The 27,763-nt window shown below is 44.7% G+C and overlaps 3 protein-coding genes across 3 annotated transcripts in view; 1 reads left to right on the plus strand and 2 right to left on the minus strand.

Annotated features, from left to right (window-relative positions):
* The window catches only part of LOC309550227 (uncharacterized protein), a 1,381,219-nt gene that overhangs the window by 440,239 nt on the left and 913,217 nt on the right, over positions 1-27,763 (plus strand).
* Positions 1-27,763, minus strand: part of LOC309548727 (uncharacterized protein) — a gene marked incomplete at its 5' end in the record, with an annotated part of 365,133 nt that overhangs the window by 68,760 nt on the left and 268,610 nt on the right. The gene's annotated exons all lie outside the window — the stretch shown is intronic.
* Positions 1-27,763, minus strand: part of LOC309548723 (uncharacterized protein) — a gene marked incomplete at both ends in the record, with an annotated part of 158,513 nt that overhangs the window by 48,169 nt on the left and 82,581 nt on the right. Inside the window, one exon of the mRNA XM_082248679.1 lies at positions 4,808-5,667. Within this exon, the coding sequence (XP_082104805.1) occupies positions 4,808-5,667 (860 nt within the window). The remainder of the gene's footprint in view (positions 1-4,807; positions 5,668-27,763) is intronic.

Genomic DNA, 27,763 nt, shown 5'->3' on the forward strand with positions numbered 1-27,763 from the left:
TGCCTAATTTAGTATCATCTGCAAATACTGAGATTGTACTAGATATCCCCTCCTCTAGATCATTTATGAATAAATTAAACAGGATTGGTCCCAGGACAGAACCCTGGGGGACCCCACTTTCCACACCCGCCCAATCCGAGTACTCCCCATTAATCACCACCCTCTGTACTCTCCCCTGGAGCCAGTTCTCTATCCAGGTACTCACCTTATGGTCCATACCTACCTTCCTTAGTTTGTACAGTAAGCGCTTGTGGGGAACGGTGTCAAAGGCCTTTGCGAAGTCCAGATACACCACATCCACAGGCTTACCTTTATCTAAGTGGCAGCTCACTTCATCGTAGAAGGTTAATAGATTGGTTTGGCATGAACGATTTTTCATGAATCCATGCTGATTACTACTTATAATACCGTTTTCATTACTAAAGTCTTGTATGTGGTCCCTTATCATCCCCTCCAAAATTTTGCAGACTACTGATGTTAGGCTGACCGGCCTATAGTTACCCGGGATATATCTCGGCCCCTTTTTAAATATTGGTACCACGTTGGCTTTTTTCCAATCAGCTGGCACCATACCTGTCTGTAAACTATCCTTAAAGATCAAGAATAATGGTCTGGCAATCACCTGACTGAGCTCATTTAGAACCCTTGGGTGCAAGCCATCCTGTCCCGGGGATTTATTTATGTTAAGTTTCTCTAGTTTAGCTCTAAGTCTATCTTCTGTTAGCCATGGCGGCACTTCCTGAGGTGTATTATTTAGTTCGGCCTTACAAGCGGGGTTCGTGTAGCCCCCCGACTCCTTTGTGAAGACTGAAGAAAAGAAATTATTTAACACTTCCGCCTTTTCTCTGTCCTCAGTGGCCATTTTTCCTTTATCATCTTTTATGGGGCCAATGTGTTCTGGCCTCGCTTTCTTACTGTTTATATACTTAAAGAATTTCTTGGGGTTCTTTTTACTCTCCTCCGCTATATGTCTCTCGTGTTCTATCTTAGCCGCCCTGATTTCATCTTTACGTTTCTTATTACACTCTTTGTAGTGCTTAAATGCTGCCAATGACCCCTCAGTCTTGTATTTTTTGAAGGCCTTTTCTTTAGCTCTAATATACATTTTTATGTTGGAGTTTAGCCACCCAGGGTTTGGTTTTGCTCTTTTAAATTTATTTCCCTGTGGAATGCACTGGCCCACCCCCTTGTTAAGTATGCTCTTGAAGCACTCCCATTTTTCCTCCGTGTTCTTTGTTCCCAGGGTTCTATCCCATTTGATATTTTCTAGCAGCGAGCGCAGTTTAGGGAAATTGGCTCTTTTGAAATTCAGTGTCCTTATATTACCCTTGTGTTTCCTATTACTGTAATTAATACTGAAACCAATTGACCTATGGTCACTGTTCCCTAAGTTGTCCCGTATTTCTATATCCGTGATCAGGTCTGTATTGTTGGTAATCAGTAGGTCAAGTACCGCATTGTTTCTTGTCGGTGCTTTCACCATCTGACCCATGAAATTGTCCTGCAAAACATTTAGGAACTGCCGAGCCTTGGCTGAATGCGCGGTTCCTTCTGCCCAGTCTATATCAGGATAATTAAAGTCCCCCATTATAATGACATTTCCCATCCTTGCTGCCAATCCTATCTGTAACATGAGGTCCACCTCACCCTCCTCCCTCTGGTTTGGGGGCCTATAGCATACACCCAATATTACCTTCCCCACCGTGCCTTTCCTTTGAAGCTCTACCCATAGGGATTCTGCCTCGTCCATAGCTCCATTATTAATATCATCCCTCATATTTACCTGTATACTGTTCTTAATATACAAACATACCCCTCCCCCTTTTTTACCCTCTCTATCTCTGCGATAAAGGGAATACCCCTGAATGGTCGCCATCCAGTCAAGAGAGCTGTCAAACCAAGTCTCAGTTATCCCCACAAAATCTAAGTCCTCCTCAAACATCAGCAGCTCCAGCTCTCCCATCTTGTTGGCCAGGCTTCTGGCATTGGTATATAAGCCTCGTAATTTTGATGTTTTTAGGCTGCTCTCTTGATTTTTCCCCGTACCCACCCTGGGTATAGGGGCTCCGAACACCCTACCGCTAATGCCCCCATTTCTGCCCTCTGAAACTTGCTTTCCACTGGCTAATTCTACATCTGTACCCTCCACCCCATTCCCTAGTTTAAAAGCCCCTCTAACTTTTTGGCCATCCTCTCACCCAGTACGGCTGCACCCACCCCATTTAGGTGCAATCCGTCCCTACCAAAGAGCCGGTGACCGACTGAGAAGTCGGCCCAGTTCTCCAGGAACCCGAAACCCTCCTTACTACACCAGCTACTCAGCCACTCGTTAACTTCCCTAATCTCCCGCTGCCTCTCTGGTGTGGCTCGAGGTACAGGTAGTATTTCGGAAAATACTACCTTGGAGGTCCTAGTCCTCAACTTAGCGCCTAAGTCCCTGAAATCGTGTAGGACTCTCCGTCTTCCTCTGCCTATGTCATTGGTACCCACGTGTACCATGACAGCTGGGTCTTCCTCAGCCCCACCCAATAATCTGTTCACCCGATCCGCGATGTGCCGAACCCGAGTGCCCGGCAAACAACAGACTGTTCGGCGCACACGGTCTTTGTCACAGATTACACTATCTGTCCTTCTAATAATTGAGTCCCCTACCACCAGCACCTGTCTTTCCTTTCCCTTTCTCCCGGCAGAACTCCTGGGCCCAGCTGAGGACATTTATGGCCTTAAGATTGAAGATGTGGTGGATGTATCCTTTTGGTTTGGGAACTGTGGACAGAGAAGAACTCCTGGAACTCTTCTGGCCTTAGCTCAGTGAGATAGAGTTTGGAAGACTAATGTCATAGACAGGTTGCCAAAAAGTTTAGGGCTTTAGAAAGGGCCTCCAATGGCTGTCAATGTGGTGCCTTCTCCACTCTCCATCTCACTAATAAAACCCCAATGGATGACTCTCTATGAACTGATCACATTCCAATCACCGATCATCTAATCATTGGTAAAAAAAAAAGACTCGGCACAGAATATTGTACGAAGAGTTTTTATTGGACAAGATCAGAATAAGCGATTACCACACAGTAATGATATGAATAAAATAAAGCTTAAATCTTTTATAATGTAATTAACAAATGTGTCAAATGTATTAATAATCATACATTGGTTGGACCAATAAAAAGCCGGCTACTTCAATAAATCTAAAGGAGCAAAAAAATTAAGCAACCAATCATCAGGTATGCATTCTTGACCGTGATGCGATTGAGGACCCTATAATCAATGCAAGATCTCAACTCACCCCCCTTCTAAGAAGGTTCACCAGTGAAAGTTAATCCTGATTGGCTGCTGTGGGTTAATGCATGTTACAGTGATCTTTTTCCATCCAGTAGGTTAGATCTATATACATATTTATAAGTAGAACACACAAAGAATGTATTGTCAGAATTGTTTGTCTGCTGCCCCATGTATTGTCATGAATGCCCACTTGTTGCCCCCATGTATTACCAACAGGTGCGCACACCGTGGTGAAGAAGCACGATATTACGCGTGAAACGCGTCCACCTTTCTGTATCCCTTATTGACTGTTTGCAATAAATATCATCGCTATAACCTGTTGGAGTGCCACCATTTTCATTGGTTTTATGCCCCATATATTGTCAGGATTGCCCACTTATTATCCCATGTATTGTGCGGATTGCCCACCTGTTGCCCCATGTTTTGTCTTAATTGCTCACTTGTTGCCCCATGTATTGTCATGGTTTCCCGCCTGTTGTCTCATGTGGGGAGGGATCGGTAAAGGTAGACAGTTGAGTCATTATTTTACTACCCCCCTTAAGCTTAAATGGCAGCCGGATGGGGCGGTACACATGGCACTGCAATTTGCGGCTGCTGCAAACCTCACACCCCCCGGTCACATTGGGCAATGCTCTTCAACTGAATGGGGTTGTGCCGCAACAGCCACGATGCATACGGTTGCGGCGTACTGGCGTGGGCTTTACAGGGTTAACATAAGGGCTCCCAGCTGCCTGCCAACCCCACAGCGGGTCAGAGGGCGATGCGGGTGTAAACCAACCCTGAGTGGACTGTGGGTGTTTCACATTTGTTTATGGACTAAACAGTTCCACCCGTTACAATCCAGCGTCCATTTCCCGTAGTACCAGCAGGGGGTGCACTCTGATGTTTCATTATATTTCCTTTATTTTTAAACATTTCCCACACTCTGAACATGAAATAGGACGCTCGCCCCCATATGAACTTTCTGGTTTCTAAGAAATAAATCTTTGTTTGGAAAACATTTCCCGCACTCGTAACAATAAAAAGGGCGCTCACCTGTGTGTAAGTAGGTGTTCTTTCTTACTTAAACATTTCCCGCACTCTGCACAAGATTAGAGACGCTCGCCTATATGAACTTTCCGGTGTCTAACAAGTAAACATTTGAACGCAAAACATTTCCCGCACTCTGAACATAAATAGGGAAGCTCACCTGTGTGTATTCCCTAATGGCTAAGAAGGTTTCCTTTATTATTAAAACATTTCCCGCACTCTGAACATGAATATGGAGGCTTAACTGTGTGTCTTCTCTGCCGGTTAAGAAGGTTTCCTTTATGATTAAAACATTTCCCACACTCTGAAAATTAACAGGGAAGCTCACCCCTGTGTATTTTCTGATGGCTAAGAAGGTTTCCTTTATGATTAAAACCTTTCCCACATTCTGAACATGAATATGGAAGCTCCCCTGTGTGTATTCTCTGATGGATAAGAAGATTTCCTTTCTCATTAAAATGTTTCCCACACTCCGAACATGAATAGGGACGCTCACCTGTGTGTATTCTCTGATGGATAAGAAGGTTTCCTTTATCCTTAAAACATTTCCCGCACTCTGAACATGAATAGGGACGCTCACCTGTGTGTATTCTCTGATGGCAAAGAAGGTTTCCTTTATCATTAAAACATTTCCCGCACTCTGAACATGAATAGGGATGCTCACCTGTGTGTATTCTCTGATGGCTAAGAAGCTTTTCTTTACGATTAAAACATTTCCCGCACTCTGAACATGAATAAGGACGCTCACCTGTGTGTATTCTCTGATGGCAAAGAAGGTTTCCTTTATCATTAAAACATTTCCCGCACTCTGAACATGAATAGGGATGCTCACCTGTGTGTATTCTCTGGTGATGAAGAAGGTTACCTTTTTGGCTAAAACATTTCCCGCACTCTGAACATGAAAAAGGTCGTTCCCCTGTGTGAATTTTCTGGTGCCTAAGAAGGTTTCCTTTGTGCCTAAAACATTTCCCACACTCCGAACATGAATAGGGAACCTCCCCTGTGTGTATTTTCTGATGGCTAAGAAGGCTTCCTTTATGATTAAAACATTTCCCGCACTCTGAACATGAATAGGGACGCTCACCTGTGTGTATTTTCTGATGGCTAAGAAGGTTTCCTTTATCATTAAAACATTTCCCGCACTCTGAACATGAATAGGGAAGGTCACCTGTATGTATTCTCTGATGGCTAAGAAGGTTTGTTTTATTATTAAAACATTTACCGCACTCTGAACATGAATAGGGGCGCTCCCCTGTGTGTATTCTCTGGTGCTGAAGAAGGTATGCTTTATGACTAAAACATTTCCCGCACTCTGAACATGAATAGGGAAGGTCACCTGTGTGTTTTCTCTGATGTCTAAGGAGGCTTTTTTTGTGTTTAAAACATTTCCCGCACTCTGAACATGACAACGAATTCTCTCCTGTATGGTATAAAGAAGTTTCCCTGAGATGAGATGGTCTCCCGCACCCGTCAGCACTGTCAGATATTAGAGGACTATGTGAAGTATCAGGAGATTCCAATGATCTCCTCCAATGGTGAGGTCTGTCATGTATATTATGAGGAACGGGATTTACTTCTGGAGAAGATGCCATGTCATTATCTTCTGTAGTCACATCTTCCTCCGATGTCCTTCTATTCCCACCACAGAGTCCGTCTGTCAGAAGACAAGAAAAATTACCAAGAGTTTTCCACACTCATATACACTGCTCAACACTTTATAATCAGAGTATAGCATCAAGTCAGGGAAACTCCTGCTGGGATATTCATCTGCTCAGTCAAGTAGCAGAGGGGGTTGTTACCAACAGGTGCACTAGATGGGCAACAATGAGACGACCTCCAAAACAGGAATGGTTTTACAGGTGGAGGCCACTGACATTTTCCTACTCATCTTTTCTGAGTGTTTTTTTCTTTTAAATCAGAAAAAGTTTTATTATAAAGAAAGAAAAGTCCATTCCATTCGGTACACAATATTTCCGCTTTGTACAGTCATAGACACAGCGATCGTAACCTTCATATATAGTCAGTCCTGCATGTTTCCATTCCCCACCTCCACTGACTCCACCCACTCCCCCAACATCTCACTGACTCCACCCACTCCCCCAACATCTCCTTGGCCTGCGCCTTATCCTGTTCTCTCCTGTTTATTCATTCCTAGGACTAACATATGTTTAAACATAGAAGTAAAAATAACACAAAAAACAGACAAGAAACAAACAAAGCAACTAAAACAACTCCCCATCCCCCCAACCTCAGTGCAATGCTCATGTACTACAATACTTATAGGAAAATGTAAAAGGAGAACCTCCCAGGAGAACCTCAACGCGGCAGTGTCTCCCCCACACAGACTCTCACCCAGGTCCATACGCCACCCTCCCCCACCCTCTCACCACTGCTTGTTGTCTGCTAGGCATAGACTTCATTTGTTACCTCCCTAAGTATCAGGGGACCTCAACTCACCCCTCTAAGGTGACCGTCACCTTCACCGGTGGCAGACCACAATCACCTCCGAGAAGAGTAGATGGCCTCTCAGTCCAACCCTGCCATATAACGCATCCTCTATTCAGGTATGTGGCTTTGTAAAATAGCAGCATCGCGTTCACTGGTGACTTCCAATACTCCACCGATGGCGCTTCGGTCTTCCCCCGATGTAGAAGAATAGCCTTGCCCGCATAGAACAGAGTAACCGACAATAAAATTCTTTGTGCTCCAAGAGGTGCCATTTCCTCCACCAAACCCAGCAAACACACTGTCAGCGTCAAAGGTGCCCTCAATGTGGTCCTAGGACTAATCTTTGAAGTGTTAATTCTTTTGGACCAAGGCCAGGGGTATCCAACCACATGCCCCACAACTTTTCAAATTTACCCGGACATCCACGTCTTTTAAAGATGTAGCACCCTCCTAGTCAGGTGCTAGAGATTGAGTATAGTTTTTGCTCTGTCTGCCTATCAGAGGAGCAGCAGGTAAATTCTATATTGCACTCTGCTTATCAGGGAGCAGGATCTGTGAGTTAGGTCTGCTCGGTGTGCCCGGTGTGTGATTCATCTGGCCTAAGGGAGTGTCCCCAGCTGATCCAATGGGGAGGCACATTGGATGCTGGAGGAAACCTGGCCAATGACACACAGGCTTTTGATACAGCCCCAGGGATTGGCACAGATGGGTTGTCTCGGTGAATTGTGGGGCAGGGTATAAAAAGCCAAGGGAACATGAGGTAGAGGTCCTTTGGCGGGAAGAAAAGTCCCAGAAGGAGGGTGGTGGCTGCCTCCTCTTCTGTAGCAGTGGGTGATGGTCACAGGCAGTCGGCCTGGTAAGAGGCTTGGTGTGACGAGGCTGTGTGGGACTTCCTTTATATTCCGAAACCCCACCGCAACCAATCAAAGCCGGAGTTATAGAGAACCTTCCAATCTATGAAGGCAAATTGGAACTTTGGGCGGGCCATCTATATAGACGGAGTGGAGGTTCACCACCCAGACAGATCTGGCCAGGCTTGGTCCATCCGTGTAAGAGACTCAGAGGGGAAAGTTGTGCGAATCCCACATCCTGACTACTATTGCTAAGGACACAGGATGCTGAGTTTAGTGAGGCTGGCTAGCCTGAGTTTGCTTACTTGCTTACAGAAGAAGAGGGGCTGGAGAGCCCGAATGTAAAGTGTACAGTGATGTTTCAAGTTTCACTTTTGTTGCTAGGGCCCAAGCCCTATTTCCAATACCCCTTTCCCTTCTATCCTTGCAAAAGGGATTGGGAAATCTACAATTACCACTGCTGAGTGATTCCACTAAAGAGGGCCAACCCTCCAACTTTAAAGAAGAAGAGACCCTTACTAAAGGAGGACTCTAGTGATACTATAACTGTGCTAAAAAGGAGATCCTTTGGGCCATCGGGCCAGGATCATGTAACACCGCAAGTTAAAAGGACAATCTGTGGAGTAGTTAGGTCATCGGGCTGAAGAGGAGAATTCTATGCAAAGAGACTCTTTTTACAAAGATGCCTTGTGAAGATACTATTGGGCCAATGGGCCAGTAATGGAACTTTGTTGGGTTGAATGGGTAGTGGCCTGAGGTCTCTTCGGTGCGGGGTGCCCTAGTGCCAGGGGCCCCTGAAGAGACTGTTAACACCCACAAGTCTGACAGGTTGCTCAGGCTCCAGCAAATACCTTGTCCTTAAGAAGACATGTAGCCTCGGTGCTACAGGTGTGAGGGACACTGTGAGCATCAGTCAGATGGACTCCACATGTCTTCGAGAACTTGTGGGCATGGCTGAAATGGAAGAAGAGTCAGTGCCCAGGTGCTAAAGGGACGGTGTCTGTTTCAGTCACTCATTGTGGCTACAAGGTAGATAGTTAGCTTGACAGGGTTTGGTTGTCACCTGTACAGGAGTGGAGCTGAACGCCTAGTCAAGCCTACCGGAAGTGATATCTGCCAGGATGTGTAGCTAGGGATCTTGGGTGAGAAGGTCGCCTCTGAGGAGAGGGCATTCTCACTACATTAGGTAGAATCTTGTTAATATGCAAATGTTGGAAGTGCTAACCTTTAATTCTTCCTTTGCAGGATGTCTGGGTCTGGCAAGGCCCTCCATTTGTGAAAAGTGAATGTTATAGTTAGCTAGTTAGTCAGGTTGACATGTTACCCACTCAAGCAGAGTTTTGTTTCATGGGGGGTGCATTAAGTTGTTTTGTGAATATTTGTGTGGCATATCTATATTTTTCTACATAATTTATTATATGTACATTTGTTATTCCCCTTTTCCCCCTTTTCCAGGTTTGTGGGATACTCCCTTTATTTTTGTAGGAAGTTTTTGTAAGGGACGGCTGCCCCAGAGTCAGTGAGGACATGGCTCGTCTGGTGGGGGGTGGATGTAGCACCCTCCTAGTCAGGTGCTAGAGATTGAGTATAGTTTTGCCTCTGTCTGCCTATCAGAGGAGCAGCAGGTAAATTCTATATTGCACTCTGCTTATCAGGGAGCAGGATCTGTGAGTTAGGTCTGCTCAGTGTGCCCAGTGTGTGATTCATCTGGTCTAAGGGAGTGTCCCCAGCTGATCCAATGGGGAGGCACACTGGATGCTGGAGGAAACCTGGCCAATGACACACAGGCTTTTGATACAGCCCCAAGGATTGGCACAGATAGGTTGTCTCTGTGAATTGTGGGGCAGGGTATAAAAAGCCAGGGGCACATGAGGTAGAGGTCTTTTGGCGGGAAGCAAAGTCCCAGAAGGAGGGTGGCGGCTGCCTCCTCTTCTGCAGCAGTGGGTGATGGTCACAGGCAGTTGGCCTGGTGAACCAGTGGAGAGGAGCTGAACCCAGAGGTCCAGGAGAGCTGACTGGAGGAGTTGGGGCACTGCGAGAATCTGGAAAAACAGTATCGTGAGTACAGAGGATCTTGCTCAGGGGTCTGCCCAGGAAGGGAACCATCTGGAGTTTATAGTCAGTGGACCGGTGTCAGCTAGTACAGAGAAAGGGGGTACTGGGTGATTACCTTGAAGAGAAACATCACTAGGAACACTTTTCTCAGCTTCATTCAAGTGGCAGGATGAAGTAGCAGCCTTGCAGCATTCTCAAACTAGAAGTCCTATGAATTGTGAATAGTTAGACAATTGGAGTATCCCACTCATCCCTTCTCCTATCCCAATATGAAATAAAACCACAAAAACTATTACCCCTAGACTGATCATTGACTGAGCCAAGAACATAAAGTGTTAAGATTTCTGCAAGTTCTGCAAGCAGTTGCTACGGGGAACCCAAGGGAATCCTTACAGTGTGAAAATTCAGCAGTCCTCTAGGGGGCAGTGCTACACCTTATATACCATTCTTCATTTATTCAAGAAGGCTGCCGGGCCAGGGGGAATCGGGGGCCCCTCCCTTGGCTCTTTCCAACCACAACCCCACATAGGCACGCGCTCATTCATCCGGCTCCTTGCTGGTGAGCGTCTTAGCATTTACTTTTGCCATCTCTTAGTAAATTGAGGCCTCTTTGTGGGATTGCCCCCTTCTCTTTCACTCTCTCATATTCTTTGCTTGCCTGACTTTCCTTTCTTCCTCTCTCATACCATCTTTGCCTCCCCTCTTTTTATCTCAATTCTCTTCATACCCCCCCCCCCCCCACTACTTAGGGCAACACCATGCTAAACTGGATCTCCCAGATCTATTCTGCCCCTGTCGCCCAGGTTAGGGCGAACGGTATCTTATCGGACTACTTCACAATTAGGAATGGGACAAGACAGAGGTGCCCCCTGTCACCCTTACTCTTCGCATTATCACTAGAAACCTTTTTATGTAGAATACGCCTCCACCCGGATATCTCAGGCATGACTGTTGGGGTGACCCAGCAGAAAATATCAGCGTATCCAGACGACATGTTATTTTCCCTCATAAATCCCATAATTTCTCTACCGAATCTTCTTCACGAAGTTGAGGCATATGTTTGAAGTTATGGGAGTAGGCTTATCAAACCCCCTCCTCCACCAACTGCAATTTAATTTTAGGCTAAAATGGACGAACTCAGCGCGGAAATACCTGGGCACTCTCATACCACCCAAATTTTCACCCATCTTCACGCTCAACTTTCTCCCCCTCCTAAACAAAAGTCCACATTCTATAAGATAAATTGAATTCTGGCCTCCATTAATGGTTTGGGAGATGCAACGTTATTAAAATGTGCATACTCCCTAAGTTCCTATACCTCTTTCAAGCACTTCCAATATTCATCTCTTCACATTACTTTAAACAAGATGACACCCTACTAGTGGATTTTATCTGGGCACATAAGCGACCTAGGCTATGTAGGAGACTTCTCTTGCTTCCTAAACGACTAGGTGGACTGGCAGTGCCGGACTTATGCAAGTACTGTCAGACTACACAATTGGGGAGACTCAGACTGGTGTCATCATGGTGAAGCAAAGCGTTGGCCCAGACTAGAACAGGCCCAATGCAACATACCCCTCCATAGAGCTCCATCGTGCCACCATTCACTACCAGACTCCATAAGACGCCATCCCCTCATAGGTCACACGATAAGAACCTGCTCTAAATTATTCACACAACTTTCACTTTCCCCGACGCAATCGCCACTGACACCCATACTGGGGAATCCCCAGTTTACCCCGGGCTACCAAGATAAAACATTCAGGACATTGATGGAGTCAGGCTATTTCCAAGCCTCCCATTTTTCAACATCATCTCGTTGGCCTGCACTCAAAGACCTCATGGACTCCTTGGGACCCTACCGTCTAGATTTATGGAGGGCATTGCAACTCCATAATTTCTTAAACTCATTGACACCTCCCAGTGAACGCAACACACAACTTCCCCCCCTCGATGAACATTGCTCTCAAGACAGAATACTAACACAGGTATTATCCACGACCTATGCATTACTGATCACACCCCAGGGGACTTACCAACCCCCATTCTTAGCTAAGAGGGAACGGGATTTAGACTGTAACTTTAATCCAGACCAACAAAATCACATCATTCTGTTTACATTTACATCATCCATCTGCATGTAAATACAAGAAACCAACTTCAAACTCCTAACAAGGTGGTACCGCACGCCGTCAAGGTTGAGCAGATTCTTCCCCACACTCACTGATCAGTGCTGGAGATGCCAGGAAGGGCCGGGGGACACTCCTACATGATTTTTGGTTGTGTCCTAAACTAGAGGAGTTCTGGAAGACAGTACGTGAAATGTCTCAGAGGTTTATAAACCGACCGCTCCCCAATGACCCTGCTCTCTTCCTTCTCCATGCTTCTAACATCCCGGCCCAGACCTATAAAAATTCTGTCATTTGTCACCTTCTAAATGCTGCTAAAATGTGCATCCCTCTTAAATGGAAAAACCCACAGGTCCTGACTGTTGGCATGTGGCTCAAAAAGGTCGAAGAAATAAATAGAATGGAAAACCTTGTTCTCTCGACACGTCCCCAACACGAACGATATACCAAAACCTGGGGTCAATGGAATATATTTGTCCTCTCTAATGAAGGCTGCTCTTTAATTAAGGGAGGCAATACTAAAGAGACCTCATGTTGAGTTTGGGGGAGCTCTAAAATATTGGTGGAAAGTATTGCTGATGTAGGGCCATAGCTTTACCAATGCTAACCCTCCTAACCCCCAATCCCCCCCCCCTTTCACACCTCCTTACCCCTTCCCCCCTCATCCCACCTACTTATCCTCTTCTGCCTCTCTCTAGGTTTCTTTTACTTCCCTCTCTCTTTCCACTACTTATTCACTTTACTTCTTCCTTCTTCTTCTATACGTTATGCCAAACTGGAACAGACAACTCCGGGAACTTTCTAGTCCTGCATAACTCCTCCCATTAGAGGAATTGTAGAACACCTCTTATTCTACCACCGATGTAGATCTCAACCTTATGACTGAATTGTCTTCAATGTTGTAATACACTGTCTCAGCATATGTTCTATAAGGAATGTTACTGTTTATTATGCCTGGAAGTTGTCTTTTATATAAATAAAAGAATTGAAAAAAAAAAAAAAAGAGATCTGACATGGATCAATGATACAACCTTACCCAACCAAACATCACTAAGTAATAATGCTATTGAAATGATAACAATTTTATTGTTTGGAACATGACGTTATATTGAGGATTGGAGATGGACCTTTCATATGGTGTACAGTATCTTCTCCTCATTTGTTTGGAACAAGACATTAGACTCAGGCATGGGGCAGAAGACCCAAAACTCATAACCTAGGTGCCTATATCATGCACATTTTTTTTGCCAGCCGATTCCCAGAATCTCCATAAATCCAGTCTAGAGACATAAATTGTGTCTGCAGCACAGAGAAGGAAGATTATCCGAGAGAAATACAGGAATACAGGACGGGGAACACAGCTCAGGAAAGTGACCAGGGGATTACAGGCTGATATAACCCAGTCCCCGCCCTACTCTGGACCAATCAGTGAGCAGTATGGGTGGAGGAATGTATTTAGTGTTAATGACCCACCTGTGCTGATCTTTGTAGGAGTGTTCTCCTCTATAAATGTCCCCGTTATTCCATTCTCCTCCATAGACTGCCGATCATCCCTCACATACCTCTCTTCTTCTTCTGCTTTAACTTCAAATTCTATATCGATTGGATCTCCACTCTAAATCAAGAAAATGAAAGAATATCATCTATAAAATATAAGATTTATTATTGTGACATAAAAATCCACACATTGTCTCCATGAGTCTGTGTTTTATAATCTCTGTCTCACCGACCTTGTAACATTGAGGGATGGTGTGACCTTCCTGTGTGGAATCCCGGGAATACAGAGGACGGTGACATCTCTCTGGTGGGTTCCTGGTATTAGGTGGCTCCATCATATCCTTGTGTCCTTCTGAAAACTCCTCCATCACTCCATACTCCTCATCCTCCTCTTTATACTCTTCTTTAACATCAATATTATCATCCCCGAGGTTTTCACTCTGAATATATAATAAAACATTTCTTGTAACAAATATACCGTATATAAATCAGAACTACCAATCATTGTCAATCATCTACCTGATGATGGTGGGGGATGGTGTGACCTTCCTGTGTGGAATCCCGGGAATACAGAGGACGGGGACATCTCTCTGGTGGGTTCCCATTACTGGATCCATCTGTAGGAAACACACACGCTGACTGAATACATTGTTTCTATGTGTTTATCCGATGATGGGAGATCTAGGTGGATCCTCCGTACTGCTCTCTCCTTTACAATAAAGTCTCCTCTTACCCGGTGATTTGAGGAGCGGCTGATTCTCCATCATGACGTCATTGTAGAAGTGGATCTACAGATCCTCAAACATCAATCCATATACCCAAACAGTTTTTGTATTTAGTGGCCATCACTCACCTATGCTGATGTCTGGAGAAGATTCCTCCTCTTTAACTTTGTCCATCATCCCAACCTCTTCCCTGAACTGCTGATCATCCCTCACATACGTCTCTTCTTCCTCTTTAACCTCATCTTTTATATCTATCAGATTTTCATTCTAAAACAAACAAAATAGCAGGGAATGGTTGCTTTAAAATGTGAGCACAAATAACCTTATACCGAAAAGTGGAATATATCTTCATACAGTCAGATCACTTTTACGATCTTGACATCCATCTTCACCTACCTGATGATGGTGAGGGATGGTGTGACCTTCCTGTGTGGAATCCCGGGAATACAGAGGACAGGGACATCTATCTGGTGGGTTCCCATTACTGGATCCATCTGTAGGAAACACACACACTGACTGAATACATTGTTTCTATGTATTTATCAGATGATGGGGGATCTAGGTGGAGCCTCCGTACTGCTCTCTCCTTTACAATAAAGTCTCCTCTTACCCGGTGATGTGAGGGGCGGCTGATTCTCCATCATGACGTCCTTGTAGAGATCCTTGTGTCCTTCTAAGAATCTTCTGAGAATCCTCCTCACCTCTCCGGTCAGGTCTGTGTTTTACTAATAGAGATAAGAGTGATATCATGTGACCTCCCAGAATCCTCCTCACCTCTCTGGTCAGGTCTGTGCTTTATTAATAGAGATAAGAGCGATATCATTAGAGTAGCGAGAGAAAGCAAGGTGGCAGCGTTGGGTCTGGGTGAAGAGTGGGGGACAGAAGCGTGAAATATGGGGTGTGAGGAGTGGAGATCTGCAATGTTGAATAAGGGAATGAGGACTTATCCCCAAATCCATCAGCCCTTGTTTCATTTCAATGTCAGTTACTATGCACGTCCGGGAGGGGTTTGACCCCACCTTTCTGGTCCAGTTGACCATGTTCATTCTCCAACCAATTTAACCTTTTTGACGAAACAATGTTTATGATGTTGTTGTCAGATTGCATCTCATTTTTTCCTGATGTGCCTTAACTCTGTTTATACTGCAACCTCTTCTTAAATAAAGAAAAAAAAAAAAGAATGAGGGAATGAGGAGTGGGGGACAACAGTGTCTGTGAGGGTTGTGGAATATAGGTGAGCAGTGTGGGAAGGGGGGTGAGGAGAGGGGAACAACAGTGTTGGATGAGGAACGAGAAGTAGGGAAGAGGGGTGATAGATGGGGGTAAGGAATGGTGGATGGCGGTGTTAGATAGGGGGTGAGGTGCGGGGGGACAGCGGTGTTAGATGAGAGGTGAGGAGTGGGGACAGCGGTGTTAGATGAGAGGTAAGGAATGGGGGACAGCGGTGTTAGATGGGGGGGTGAGAAGTGGGGACTGTGGTGTTAGATGGGGGGTGAGGAGTGGGGGACAGCGGTGTTAGATGGGGGGTGAGGAGTGGTTGACAGTGGTGGTAGATGGGGGTGAGGAGTGAGGGACAGCAGAGATAGATGGGGGGTGAGGAGCGGGAGACAGCGGTGATAGATAGGGAGAGAGGAATGGTGGACAGTGGTAGTAGATGGGGGGAGTGAGGGAACAACAGTGTTAGATGGGGTGAGGAATGGGGGACAGAGGTATTAGATGGGGTGAGGAATGGGGAACAGTGGTGTTAGATGGGGGTTGAGGAGCGGGGGACAGCGGTGTTAGGTGGGGGACAGCGGTGTTAGATGGGGGTTGAGGAGCGGGGGACAGCGGTGTTAGATGGGGGGTGAGGCGTGTGGGCCCAGTTGGTGTTGGGGCAGAGGATGGGATTAATGTTAGTAGTGACGAGGGAGGAATGCTGCTGAATATTTCCAGAGGTGAGTGTCAGGGTCACCCCGAGCTCTGCCTCTTCCCCAGATAGATTATGAGTACCTCGGCTCTGCCTAGTGAGGGCGCTACAGGAGAGCTGGAGGAAGTTTTGCTGCTCATCCTACTTATGTGATTTCACCGGGGGACTGCAATCTGATTCTCAGTGTTATGCGTTCCACTCTTTCTGTTCCTCCGGCATAAAAAGGAAGGAGAAATTTTTCTTTATGTAATTAAAGATTATATATAGAAAATAATATCTTATTACCTCTGCCACATCCAGCTACGTCTCCTCTCTTCTTCCTCCCAACTGGCCTCTGAAATTCCTATTTATATCTGACATCGCTTCCTCTGTGGACCTACATCACTTCCTGTCAGTATCTTACATCACTTCCTGTCTGTGCGTTCCATCTGAGAGAAGTCAGGTCACCACCTTGTGGACCATACTGGGATTTTTGTACTTAGCGTTCTTACGGTGATTGCATTTGTTCCTCGCAGCAAAACAGTTAAGGTACTCTCGGAGATGTTTAGGTTATTTGCTCTAACAGGTAACTTTTAGGACTGGCCTTCAGGGTGTTCTCCCTTCATCTTCCTCCGAACAGTATCAGCATTTCTTGCTAGAAAACTACTTAGAACCCCAAACATTATAAATTTTTCTTTATTTTAGCAGAGGCCAAAGAGAACAAAATGGCGGTCATTGTAATTTTTTATGTCACACAGGGCCGGATTTAAAGAAACTGCTGCTTCAAACATCTATGACGTGTTTCAGTTTCGCCGCGTTCAAATCAATTAACTGGCGCTGCGGCGAATTGGCGAGTAAAACAGCAATAATGAATTCCGCCGTCAGCGGGATTCACTTACGATCGCGGCTTCGCCAATTCGCAAACTTATGTCTTCGTGCTTATAGCAGTTTCACATAGCGATGTGGGCTAGTGGATTAGTGCACACATCACATGTCTGTAATTCATCTCCCTCTGCTGTAGGTTCGAGGCTTACCATCTCCACCTACTTTTTTTATTTTCTTTTTTTGTTTATATTGCTAAAATGTAACGGATTACATCATATATATTGCTAAATAATGTTACACTCAGAAGCGCTTGCAAGCTTACACCATTTTAAGTGTTTTTTTGATCTTGTCTGTGTGTCGAATCGATCTTATGAAGGAAAGTACCAAAGGCAAGTGACCAAACCCCTACCCTACTTCAGGGCAAGATGAAACCTCACAATTTTAACATGGTCTTCTTCCCACATTCCATACAATGTTTAGTTCTTTAGCTATATGTGCTTTTTAGCCTTAACACACTCCTTTTTTTCCACCATACAGCTTTATTCTGCACAATAGCTAAGTGCTTTGCAACTTCACTGCAGTTCACAACGTCATGGGTTCAAATCACATCACTACACTTGGGATCTCTTTTCACTCTCATTTTTTTAAACAGTTTTTTTAAACTATCTTGAATTTGGGGGGGGAGGGGGGTGTCCTACCCAAATTTCAAGCACATCAATGGAAACAACACAATTTTGATTTTATGAGTGTGGTCCTAGTTTTATCGAGATGCAATTCTTTACATATTTACCATGGTTCTTACAATTTCTTGACCAATAAACATAGGTGTCTGATATTGGACTCTCTCCATATTTCAACAACACAAACCCTCATAGTCCAACACTACATTTGCCTCACACCTCAACACAACACTGTCACATCCCTACTCTACATTACAACCCCTCACATCACCAGTACAAGCAGCATGCAAAGTGCAAAACTCCGGCCTTGGCAGCTTAATGGGCCATACACTAACAATTTGTCTAGACTTTTTCCTGTAGACTTAACCAAACCATATAATATAAGCTCAAACCTCAACACTTTCAATTTGGATGCAATCAGGCAGGCCCTTGCACTACATAGAAAATGTCAATCGGAAGGATAAAGTCTTCTCTAAATCTTACAGTGTGGATGGCCCTTTTGTCTGTAGGCACCCACACAAAACAAAAAAACACATGTTCAATTCTAATGTATTTATTTATTTGAGAATGACAGCAGAAGGAGGGATGCAGCAAAAGAATATTGTCACTCTCCAGTCCGTGTGCCTTTACAGCGCCAGACCACGATCTTTGCTCCATGGCTACGGGATTCTGATGTCTTCCACAACTTCCGGCAGAGTTCAGAATCCATTCTGCACCTCTACCAGCTCATAGGGGACAGGCATGGCAAGGTTGCTGGGCAGCTTCCAAGCCACTTTCGAAGTTCCAGGGTGTTCATGTTGGTCATTGGCCATGTGCCTTACCAAATATCCACTGACCACAAAAGAAAATGAGTGGAGTCCATCAAGGTGGGTTTCTACCACCTACACCCGCAAGCAGTACCACTCCTGGAAAAATAAAACAAAGGATAAGACATTTCATAATGAAAATCACATCTTAATGCCTGTTTGCTTCATTCTGAACTTCATTTAATTTCGACATCACGAGTGAAATAACACATTTTATGCCAACTTACACAAACCAGAAATCATTAATGTAAACATTTGAATACACACCTGTGACGCCAGACAGCCCATCACCACAGGCTTCCCATGGTACGTGCCATGATTCCAAGATGTTGATGTTCTGGAAAATTACAACACCATAAGATACCAAGCAGCCGTTCATGTTATCAATAACTACACAGGTGGCATAGACACAAATAAACACCTGCCAGCTCTTCTCAGCCCTTTACACTATTCACAATACCAACATGTTTATGGTTAGAGGTGCATGTTTTTGCTCAAGTAACACAATTTTACCAATGTTGACTACACTTTATCTACAATGGCAAGTGTCATTGGCAGATGATAATCACCCTCTGTCTCCCTGTGAGTGGCACCTCTGCTAACTAGCTAATTAATACACATGCCCTATCTTGACCGGTTACAGTACTTACATGTAAAGTGGCTAGCAACCAGGGTATTCCGGGTGGCCATACCGGCAGCGGTGCTCCGCCGCCTGGGGGCCGCCGGCTGACGGACCTCTGGCTCCCTCTCCTCCGTCAGCTCCCAAGAATCATCCCGGGCAACGCACATGTTGTGCAACACGCAGCACGCCAGGATGATCTTGGAAGCCTTTGTAGGAGAGTACAGGAGTTCACCCCCAGGCCGGGCCAAGCAGAGAAACCGGGACTTGAGAAGACCTATGGTCAACTCAATGATACTCCGGCTTCTCCGCAAGGCCCTGTTGTAATTCCTCTCTGCTGGGCCCTGGGGGTACCTGATTGGAGCCATCAGCCACGTCAGCTGCGGGTAACCAGCATCCCCTGAAAAATAAGAAAAATATACATTAGTTATTCATATCATGTGACTTTAGATGACTCCTCAAAATGGGAGACAATTAGGCATTTTACTAAACAACCTGCTCGTCTGTTTGCAAAAAATCATATGAAACATCTCAACTCTGTCTAACTGCCTAAATCACTAATACAAATGGGAAAAAGGACACACAAAGTGGTGGGTTTCTCTTGCAAGTTCCAACTTGGCCCCTATTTTGTTCCTATTACATTAGCCTAGGTCTTACTTCTGGAATATATCTGCAACTAGAGTGAGGAAACCAATATTGACTCACTTATGCAAAGTACTTTGGGGATATGGCAATACCATTGGAATCATTTGTAGGTTTTCTTTGGGTGGCTAGAGGACACAATTTACACATTGGTTAACCACCTTCATTGGACTCAAAGACAACTTTGCAAATCTTTCTTTTGTGAGCTGCTAAGCTGCTGATCTGGTTGTGTGTGAACAGCCTGACAACTCCTAACACATCCATTTTAGGTAGGCTTTGCTTAAATCAGGGTGTACACCGATGTAGCTTATTCCTATGTCTATGTAATCTTACAGTTTATGTTGTTAAGACAAAATACTTTACCAATAAGCCACCCTTCGGGCATTTGTCCACTTTCAAACACCTCGTACAGAGTACTTGTTCTTAACATACTGGAATCATGGCACGACCCTGGGTGACCAGTGTTGACACTCATGATGCGCTGTTTGGCGTCACACACTAATTGGACGTTCACGGAGTGGTACTGCTTGCGGTTCCGGTATTCACTTTCGTGGCTCCTTGGGGGCCTAATGGCTATGTGGGTGCCATCGATTGCCCCTAGGATTTGCGGCATGTGTGCCCGCCGGTAGAAACCCAACTTGACTTCATTCCACTCATTTTCATTCTGTGGCCAGTGGATAAAATTGGGCACTATATCCACTATGGCATTAATGACCAACATGAACACCCTTGAAACTGTGGGCTGGCTAATGCCCATGATACTTCCCGAAGTGGCTTGGAAGCTGCCACGCCCTAAAATATACAAAGTGGCCAGCAATCTGGCCATGCCGGGCACCGCATGGCCGCGCTGTGTGTCCGGGTCAATTTTCTCTGCTATGAGCTGGTAGAGGTGTAGAATAGTTCCTCGCTCGAGCCGGAACTTCCTCCTGACATCAGAATCCCGCAGCTTGTCCAAATAGATCCTTGGAGCAAAAATGCGTGGCTGGCGAGGTAAGGGCACACGGACTGGAGGTGCTGCTGCTGGAGGTGCTGCTGCTGCTGCTGCAGCTTCCCCACCTTCTGCTGCCTCCTGTGCCAGGGCCTCCTCAAACAAGGCACCGATAAATGCCAGCATTGCACCATCTAATGCGTCTGGGATATCGTCCTCCATTTTGAACGCGCAAATTCGCGAATGCGCAGATATATATAGAAACGGCCGCTAATTATCACACCTGTGAGCCAGCTATAAAAGGAGCACATGGCCAATATGGCTGCTGGATGTTATAGATCGATGTTTCTTATGTGCTAGCAAGACCCTGTGACCCACAACCTACATTATCTGGAGGTAAGACAATTGTATCTCTCTCTCCCAAAAAAAAGGAAGGAGAGAATTTGTACTTATCTTGGGTGTGCTTAAGTTGTCTATGGTGAATCCCCTCCAACCCACAATAGCTTGGGAACCCCTCAAGTGTCTTTTAATCATTGGCAGTTGGCCCCATGTGCATGTGGTTTGGACATGTGTTTTCTCATGTTTGTTAAAGGTGTGCAGTCTAGATTTGGCATCTAAACCTGCCCCCTTACCTTCCCAGCTTCCAAAGACACCATTTTTGCTTTCCTGATAACTGTAATTTATTATGTGCACGTATGTAGGTCATGCGATTTCTCATGTATGTTTAATGTTTGCAGCCTCCTTTTGCCTATAAAGGATTACACCACCCCCCCTCCACCAAGTCTGTTTGTGCCATTAGGTAAGTGTTTGGAGGGCCTTGTGTGATTTGTACCCATATGCGTTTTCTTATGTGTTTTTTTTTTACATTTCTTTGCAGCCTCTTCTGCTCTTTGCCACCACCACCACCACCACCACTGTGTTTGTGCCATTAGGTAAGTGTTTGGAGGGCCTCGTGTGATTTGTACCCATATGCGTTTTCTTATGTGTTTTTTTTTTACATTTCTTTGCAGCCTCTTCTGCTCTTTGCCACCACCACCACCACCACCACTGTGTTTGTGCCATTAGGTAAGTGTTTGGAGGGCCTCGTGTGATTTGTACCCATATGCGTTTTCTTATGTGTTTTTTTTTTACATTTCTTTGCAGCCTCTTCTGCTCTTTGCCACCACCACCACTGTGTTTGTGCCATTAGGTAAGTGTTTGGAGGGCCTCGTGTGATTTGTACCCATATGCGTTTTCTTATGTGTTTTTTTTTTTCCATTTCTTTGCAGCCTCTTCTGCTCTTTGCCACCACCACCACCACCACCACTGTGTTTGTGCCATTAGGTAAGTGTTTGGAGGGCCTCGTGTGATTTGTACCCCTATGCGTTTTCTTATGTGTTTTTTTTTTCCATTTCTTTGCAGCCTCTTCTGCTCTTTGCCACCACCACCACCACCACTGTGTTTGTGCCATTAGGTAAGTGTTTGGAGGGCCTCGTGTGATTTGTACCCATATGCGTTTTCTTATGTGTTTTTTTTTTACATTTCTTTGCAGCCTCTTCTGCTCTTTGCCACCACCACCACTGTGTTTGTGCCATTAGGTAAGTGTTTGGAGGGCCTCGTGTGATTTGTACCCATATGCGTTTTCTTATGTGTTTTTTTTTTTCCATTTCTTTGCAGCCTCTTCTGCTCTTTGCCACCACCACCACCACCACCACTGTGTTTGTGCCATTAGGTAAGTGTTTGGAGGGCCTCGTGTGATTTGTACCCCTATGCGTTTTCTTATGTGTTTTTTTTTTTCATTTCTTTGCAGCCTCTTCTGCTCTTTGCCACCACCACCACCACCACTGTGTTTGTGCCATTAGGTAAGTGTTTGGAGGGCCTCGTGTGATTTGTACCCATATGCGTTTTCTTATGTGTTTTTTTTTTTACATTTCTTTGCAGCCTCTTCTGCTCTTTGCCACCACCACCACCACCACCACTGTGTTTGTGCCATTAGGTAAGTGTTTGGAGGGCCTCGTGTGATTTGTACCCATATGCGTTTTCTTATGTGTTTTTTTTTTACATTTCTTTGCAGCCTCTTCTGCTCTTTGCCACCACCACCACCACCACCACTGTGTTTGTGCCATTAGGTAAGTGTTTGGAGGGCCTCGTGTGATTTGTACCCATATGCGTTTTCTTATGTGTTTTTTTTTTTCCATTTCTTTGCAGCCTCTTCTGCTCTTTGCCACCACCACCACCACCACCACTGTGTTTGTGCCATTAGGTAAGTGTTTGGAGGGCCTCGTGTGATTTGTACCCCTATGCGTTTTCTTATGTGTTTTTTTTTTTCCATTTCTTTGCAGCCTCTTCTGCTCTTTGCCACCACCACCACCACCACCACCACCACTGTGTTTGTGCCATTAGGTAAGTGTTTGGAGGGCCTCGTGTGATTTGTACCCCTATGCGTTTTCTTATGTGTTTTTTTTTTTTCATTTCTTTGCAGCCTCTTCTGCTCTTTGCCACCACCACCACCACCACCACCACCACCACCACCACTGTGTTTGTGCCATTAGGTAAGTGTTTGGAGGGCCTCGTGTGATTTGTACCCCTATGCGTTTTCTTATGTGTTTTTTTTTCCATTTCTTTGCAGCCTCTTCTGCTCTTTGCCACCACCACCACCACTGTGTTTGTGCCATTAGGTAAGTGTTTGGAGGGCCTCGTGTGATTTGTACCCATATGCGTTTTCTTATGTGTTTTTTTTTTCCATTTCTTTGCAACCTCTTCTGCTTTTTTTGCCACCACCACCACCACCGTGTTTGTGCCATTAGGTAAGTGTTTGGAGGGCCTCGTGTGATTTGTACCCATATGCGTTTTCTTATGTGTTTTTTTTTTCCTTTTCTTTGCAGCCTCTTCTGCTCTTTGCCCACTACTACCACCACCACCACCACCAAGTCTGTTTGTGCCATTAGGTAAGTGTGTTCTGTAACTGTTCACTAATTATACTGTATATGAAGAGCAATCTGCAAATCCTGTTTTTTCTGTTTTCTCTTTTGTCATTTCAGATTTAGGAGTTTGGGGCTCTTTGCTGCTGCTGGACAGCCAGATTCTCTGCCCACCTCGTGCTCCCATGGCCCCACCCACTGGAAGGATGAGAAGGGGCAGGGTGGCCAGGGGGGCCAGGGGGGCCAGGGGGGGCAGGGGGGGCAGGGGGGGCAGGGTGGGCAGATCGTCTGGCTCTGGTGTGAGGGAGGCTCCAGCTGTATCCATGAGGGAGTCCACCATCCCCATCCCGGAGGAGGAAGCCGGGGGAGGTGTTAACACACCAAGTGGACAAGCTGGCTCTTCTGACAGTAGTCCTGGAGCGGGTCCGTCCACCAGAGTCAGCTTGTCCACATTACCCCGGCTTCCCCGTTTCACCCACAATCAGTGCTGTGCCCTGGTCCACGCCTATATGGCCAGATATCAGGCGATACATGGGACCAGGGCCGCGTCTTACTCAGTAACAGAGAAGAACAGATTGTGGGATGAAATCCGGGATGCTGTAAATGCACTGGGTGAAGCACCTCGCCACCGTGACAGTGTGCGGAAGAAGGTCAACGACATCTGTGGGTCCGTTCGGAAGAAGCTAATTGCATGGGCTGCGGAGGGTCTTTATGACCGTCAAGGTCGGCTGGATGAACGTGCATGAAGTTCTCTCTGGGATTATCAATTACCTTTCTTGAACATCATAGGACCCGATACCATCTTTCCCAGAGAGGACTTAGATTCGGATGCTTTGCACCGAGGTAGGATATTATCTTGGATGTCAATTGTGTGAGTTGTTTGGAAAAGATTAACTACTATCCTATGTGTGACATTAAGAGAATGTGATACTTGCCCTTCCAATTGTCCTTTTTTTGTTTTCCCCAACCTGCAATTTGTTCATCTGTAGCACGGATCTCAGCCCCTCCACAGCCCATGCAGCTTGGCGAACCAGACGGACTCACAGGTGTTGACATCAGTGCTGACCCTCCTCCTGGTAGGTCCAATATCATACTGTGCCAAACAATGTAGATGTTTTTTTTTTTCCAAGATAGCTCATATTGCTATGTCCTTTACAGAAGATCCGCAGCAGGGAACACACCCAGTGCAGCTAGGCCTGGAGGAAGGTGTTGGTATGTCTAGTCAAATAATGTTTTTTTGAATCTTATTAACCCCATTAACACACATGTTTTTTCTTAGGAAAGAGTGTTGCCTTTTAGATGTTTACCCTGCAAAACACAGTTGACAGCATTAATGGGTGCCGTCATTAGTAGGCAGACCAAGCCTTCTTAACCTTTGGGAGGGTTTAGCAAGTGTCCTATGAGCCCAGGAAAGCACTTTTGAATGTTTGGCCTCAATGCTTCATTCATGAAGCTAGGAGGGCAATCTGGCCATAATCATTACTGACTAAGGTTATGTACTAAACATGTTTTTTTTTTTTTGTTTTTAAAAGAACATCAGGCCCCTCTTGACGTTGCAGCTGGAGTTGGATCAGGAGCTGGCGACGATTCTGCATCCAGTGCTGTGGTATGTGATATAAGGGAACAAGGTGCACATGTAACATTTCAATGGTAGCATTGATTTTGGACTAGATGTGGCTTACATTGTGTGTGTTAAATTAGTGCTATGACATTCTGACGATGCACCAGCACAACAAGAGTTCTATCTTGAACATCAGGGAATTATGTTATAATTTGGTGTGCCACTAATGTTCCAAAAACATCCAGGATCTTTAAAGTCCGGCCCGTCTTTGATTTTCCAGGTCCAAATTCATGGGTATCGTTTGGTTGGGTTGTCCTGTAGCCGATTGATGGCAAGATTTTAGACAACATACGTAGATGTATAAAGTCATTGGTGTAGTAACAGATTTACGAAAAGCATAAACAACCTACCACACCAGGGTTAATTGGGAACACCTTCATGTTGAATCTTTTTTGCCTTTGTCATATTAGTCATACCAATATAATATGTACCCATTATCAGAAGTGTTGCTAGCTTGGATAATCTTACAATGAACAAGTACTCATTAGAAGCACATCAAACTTTTCAACGTTCTGCTTGGGGTGTTAAGTTGTCAAACTAATCTGAAATATTTAGGCATGATGTTTGATAATGATTTGGTCTATTTCTTCTGCTTTCAGGTAGCCTTAGATGCAGAGGGATTGTCACCTACCCAACTTCGTCCATCTATGCTGGATGTAGCCGAGAGGCTGCTTGATGAGTATCAGGTCCAAAATGAGTTAAGGAGGCGTACTCAGCAATCTACTGAGGCAGTACGTCTGCTCGGGCTCATACAGGAATCTGTAGCAACAATGGTACAGGTTCACCAGGATATGTTACAGGTTCAACAGGATATGCGTAACAGCTTGGTAAGTTTAGCAGACCAGCATCAACGGGATCGGCAAAGTGTTGACACTCAGGTGCTGGCCACACGCCAATGCCTGTTTGGATCTGAAGATGCCCCATTGGCAGAGCCCTCCCAAACATCTCACTCACCTGCCACTGCAGGTTGTGGTAGTGGGAGGGTAATGCCAGTGTTGGCCACTTGTCAGGCAGCTGGGGATGGGACAATTCCTCCTGTAGCCACTCCTAGCACTTCACACTCCGTTCGGACTCCCACACCCCTCAATGAGCAATCCTCCTGCACAACCTCAATGCGCACTGGTTCCACAGTACCCCTTCCACCTGACTACATTCCCTCCACACCTTTATCACTTCACTCCTCCCCAGGCCGTTCTTCTTTTTTGTCACCAATGCGACATGTCGTTTGCCCCCGCACCGTGGACCACAACAAACAATCAACCACCACTCCCCACACATCTTCACAACCCTTGCACCACCAGCAGCATCAAATAGCCTTGGAGCAGCAACGATCCCATCTCATGGTAATGGCACACGTTGCCCAAATGCTTAGGCTGACCCCAGAGCAGATGACACTATTGGCAGAACATCTTCTGTCTGGGACATTTCCAACGTTCAACACCCTGCATCATCAGCAGCCTCAGACAGAAGATATGATCCTAATGGGCCACTTGAGCACAACTCTACAGTTAACCCCAGACCAGATGGAACTATTGGCCCACCATTTGATGGCAGGAAACTTAACAGTGCTCACCACACTGCTTCAGGCACGACCACCAACTTGATTTTTTGTTTTTTTGTTTAATTTGGTTTAGTTTTGTTAATGATTTACATTGGCCAATTTGTTGGGCCATTTTTTTTTTTAATTTGAGGGTGGCACAATATGATTTATTATAGTGCTTCTTTTGGGGATGAAATAAAATTTTATGCAAAATGATTAGTTTGTGTTTGCTCTTTGGTTTTTTAGGAGTGTTGGTGGCCAAGTAATGGCCCTGGTTAATGTAGGCATTTATACACACGTGCTTCTCTATCTCCAAACATATGATTTCATGTAAATTTAGATAACTCAATGTTCACATAACGACCCAAGAAAAGGTCTCCCTTCAAATGTAGCTTCAAAACAAGTCTCAAGGCTAACATAAACCAAAGCCAACATACTAACAATTACAGACCACACCACTCAACTAAACAAATACAACACAAAAGACATTCGATGTGTACACCAAAAAGAAAACTTGGGTAATAAAATAAATGTTTTAATAACACATGTGGCGTACAAACTGTAGCGTACAAAAAATATATTACAATATATAATCGAATGAACTAAATTGCCAATGTAACATTTGTGTTGCAAAGAGCAACATACTTAAATTTAATTTAGATAAACATTTTAAACATTTTTTATGTTTTGACATCATTTTTTGGAAGGTTTTCACAAAAACAATTCTTTTTTGTAAACATTTGTGGTTTTGTCGTTTGCCCTAAAAACAACAAGGCTTTTTTGTAAACATTTTTGGTTTAGTTTGTTACCAAAAACAACAAGGCTTTTTTGTAAACATTTTTGGTTTAGTTTGTTACCAAAAACAACAAGGCTTTTTTGTAAACATTTTTGGTTTAGTTTGTTACCAAAAACAACAAGGCTTTTTTGTAAACATTTTGGTTTAGTTTGTTACCAAAAACAACAAGGCTTTTTTGTAAACATTTTTGGTTTAGTTTGTTACCAAAAACAACAAGGCTTTTTTGTAAACATTTTTGGTTTAGTTTGTTACCAAAAACAACAAGGCTTTTTTGTAAACATTTTTGGTTTAGTTTGTTACCAAAAACAACAAGGCTTTTTTGTAAACATTTTTGGTTTTTTCCGTTGCCAAAAACAACAAGGCTTTTTTGTAAACATTTTTGGTTTAGTTTGTTACCAAAAACAACAAGGCTTTTTTGTAAACATTTTTGGTTTAGTTTGTTACCAAAAACAACAAGGCTTTTTTGTAAACATTTTTGGTTTAGTTTGTTACCAAAAACAACAAG

The sequence above is a fragment of the Pelophylax lessonae genome, assembly GCF_965119305.1.
Source record: "Pelophylax lessonae genome assembly, chromosome: 3".
NCBI classification, from domain to species: domain Eukaryota; kingdom Metazoa; phylum Chordata; class Amphibia; order Anura; family Ranidae; genus Pelophylax; species Pelophylax lessonae.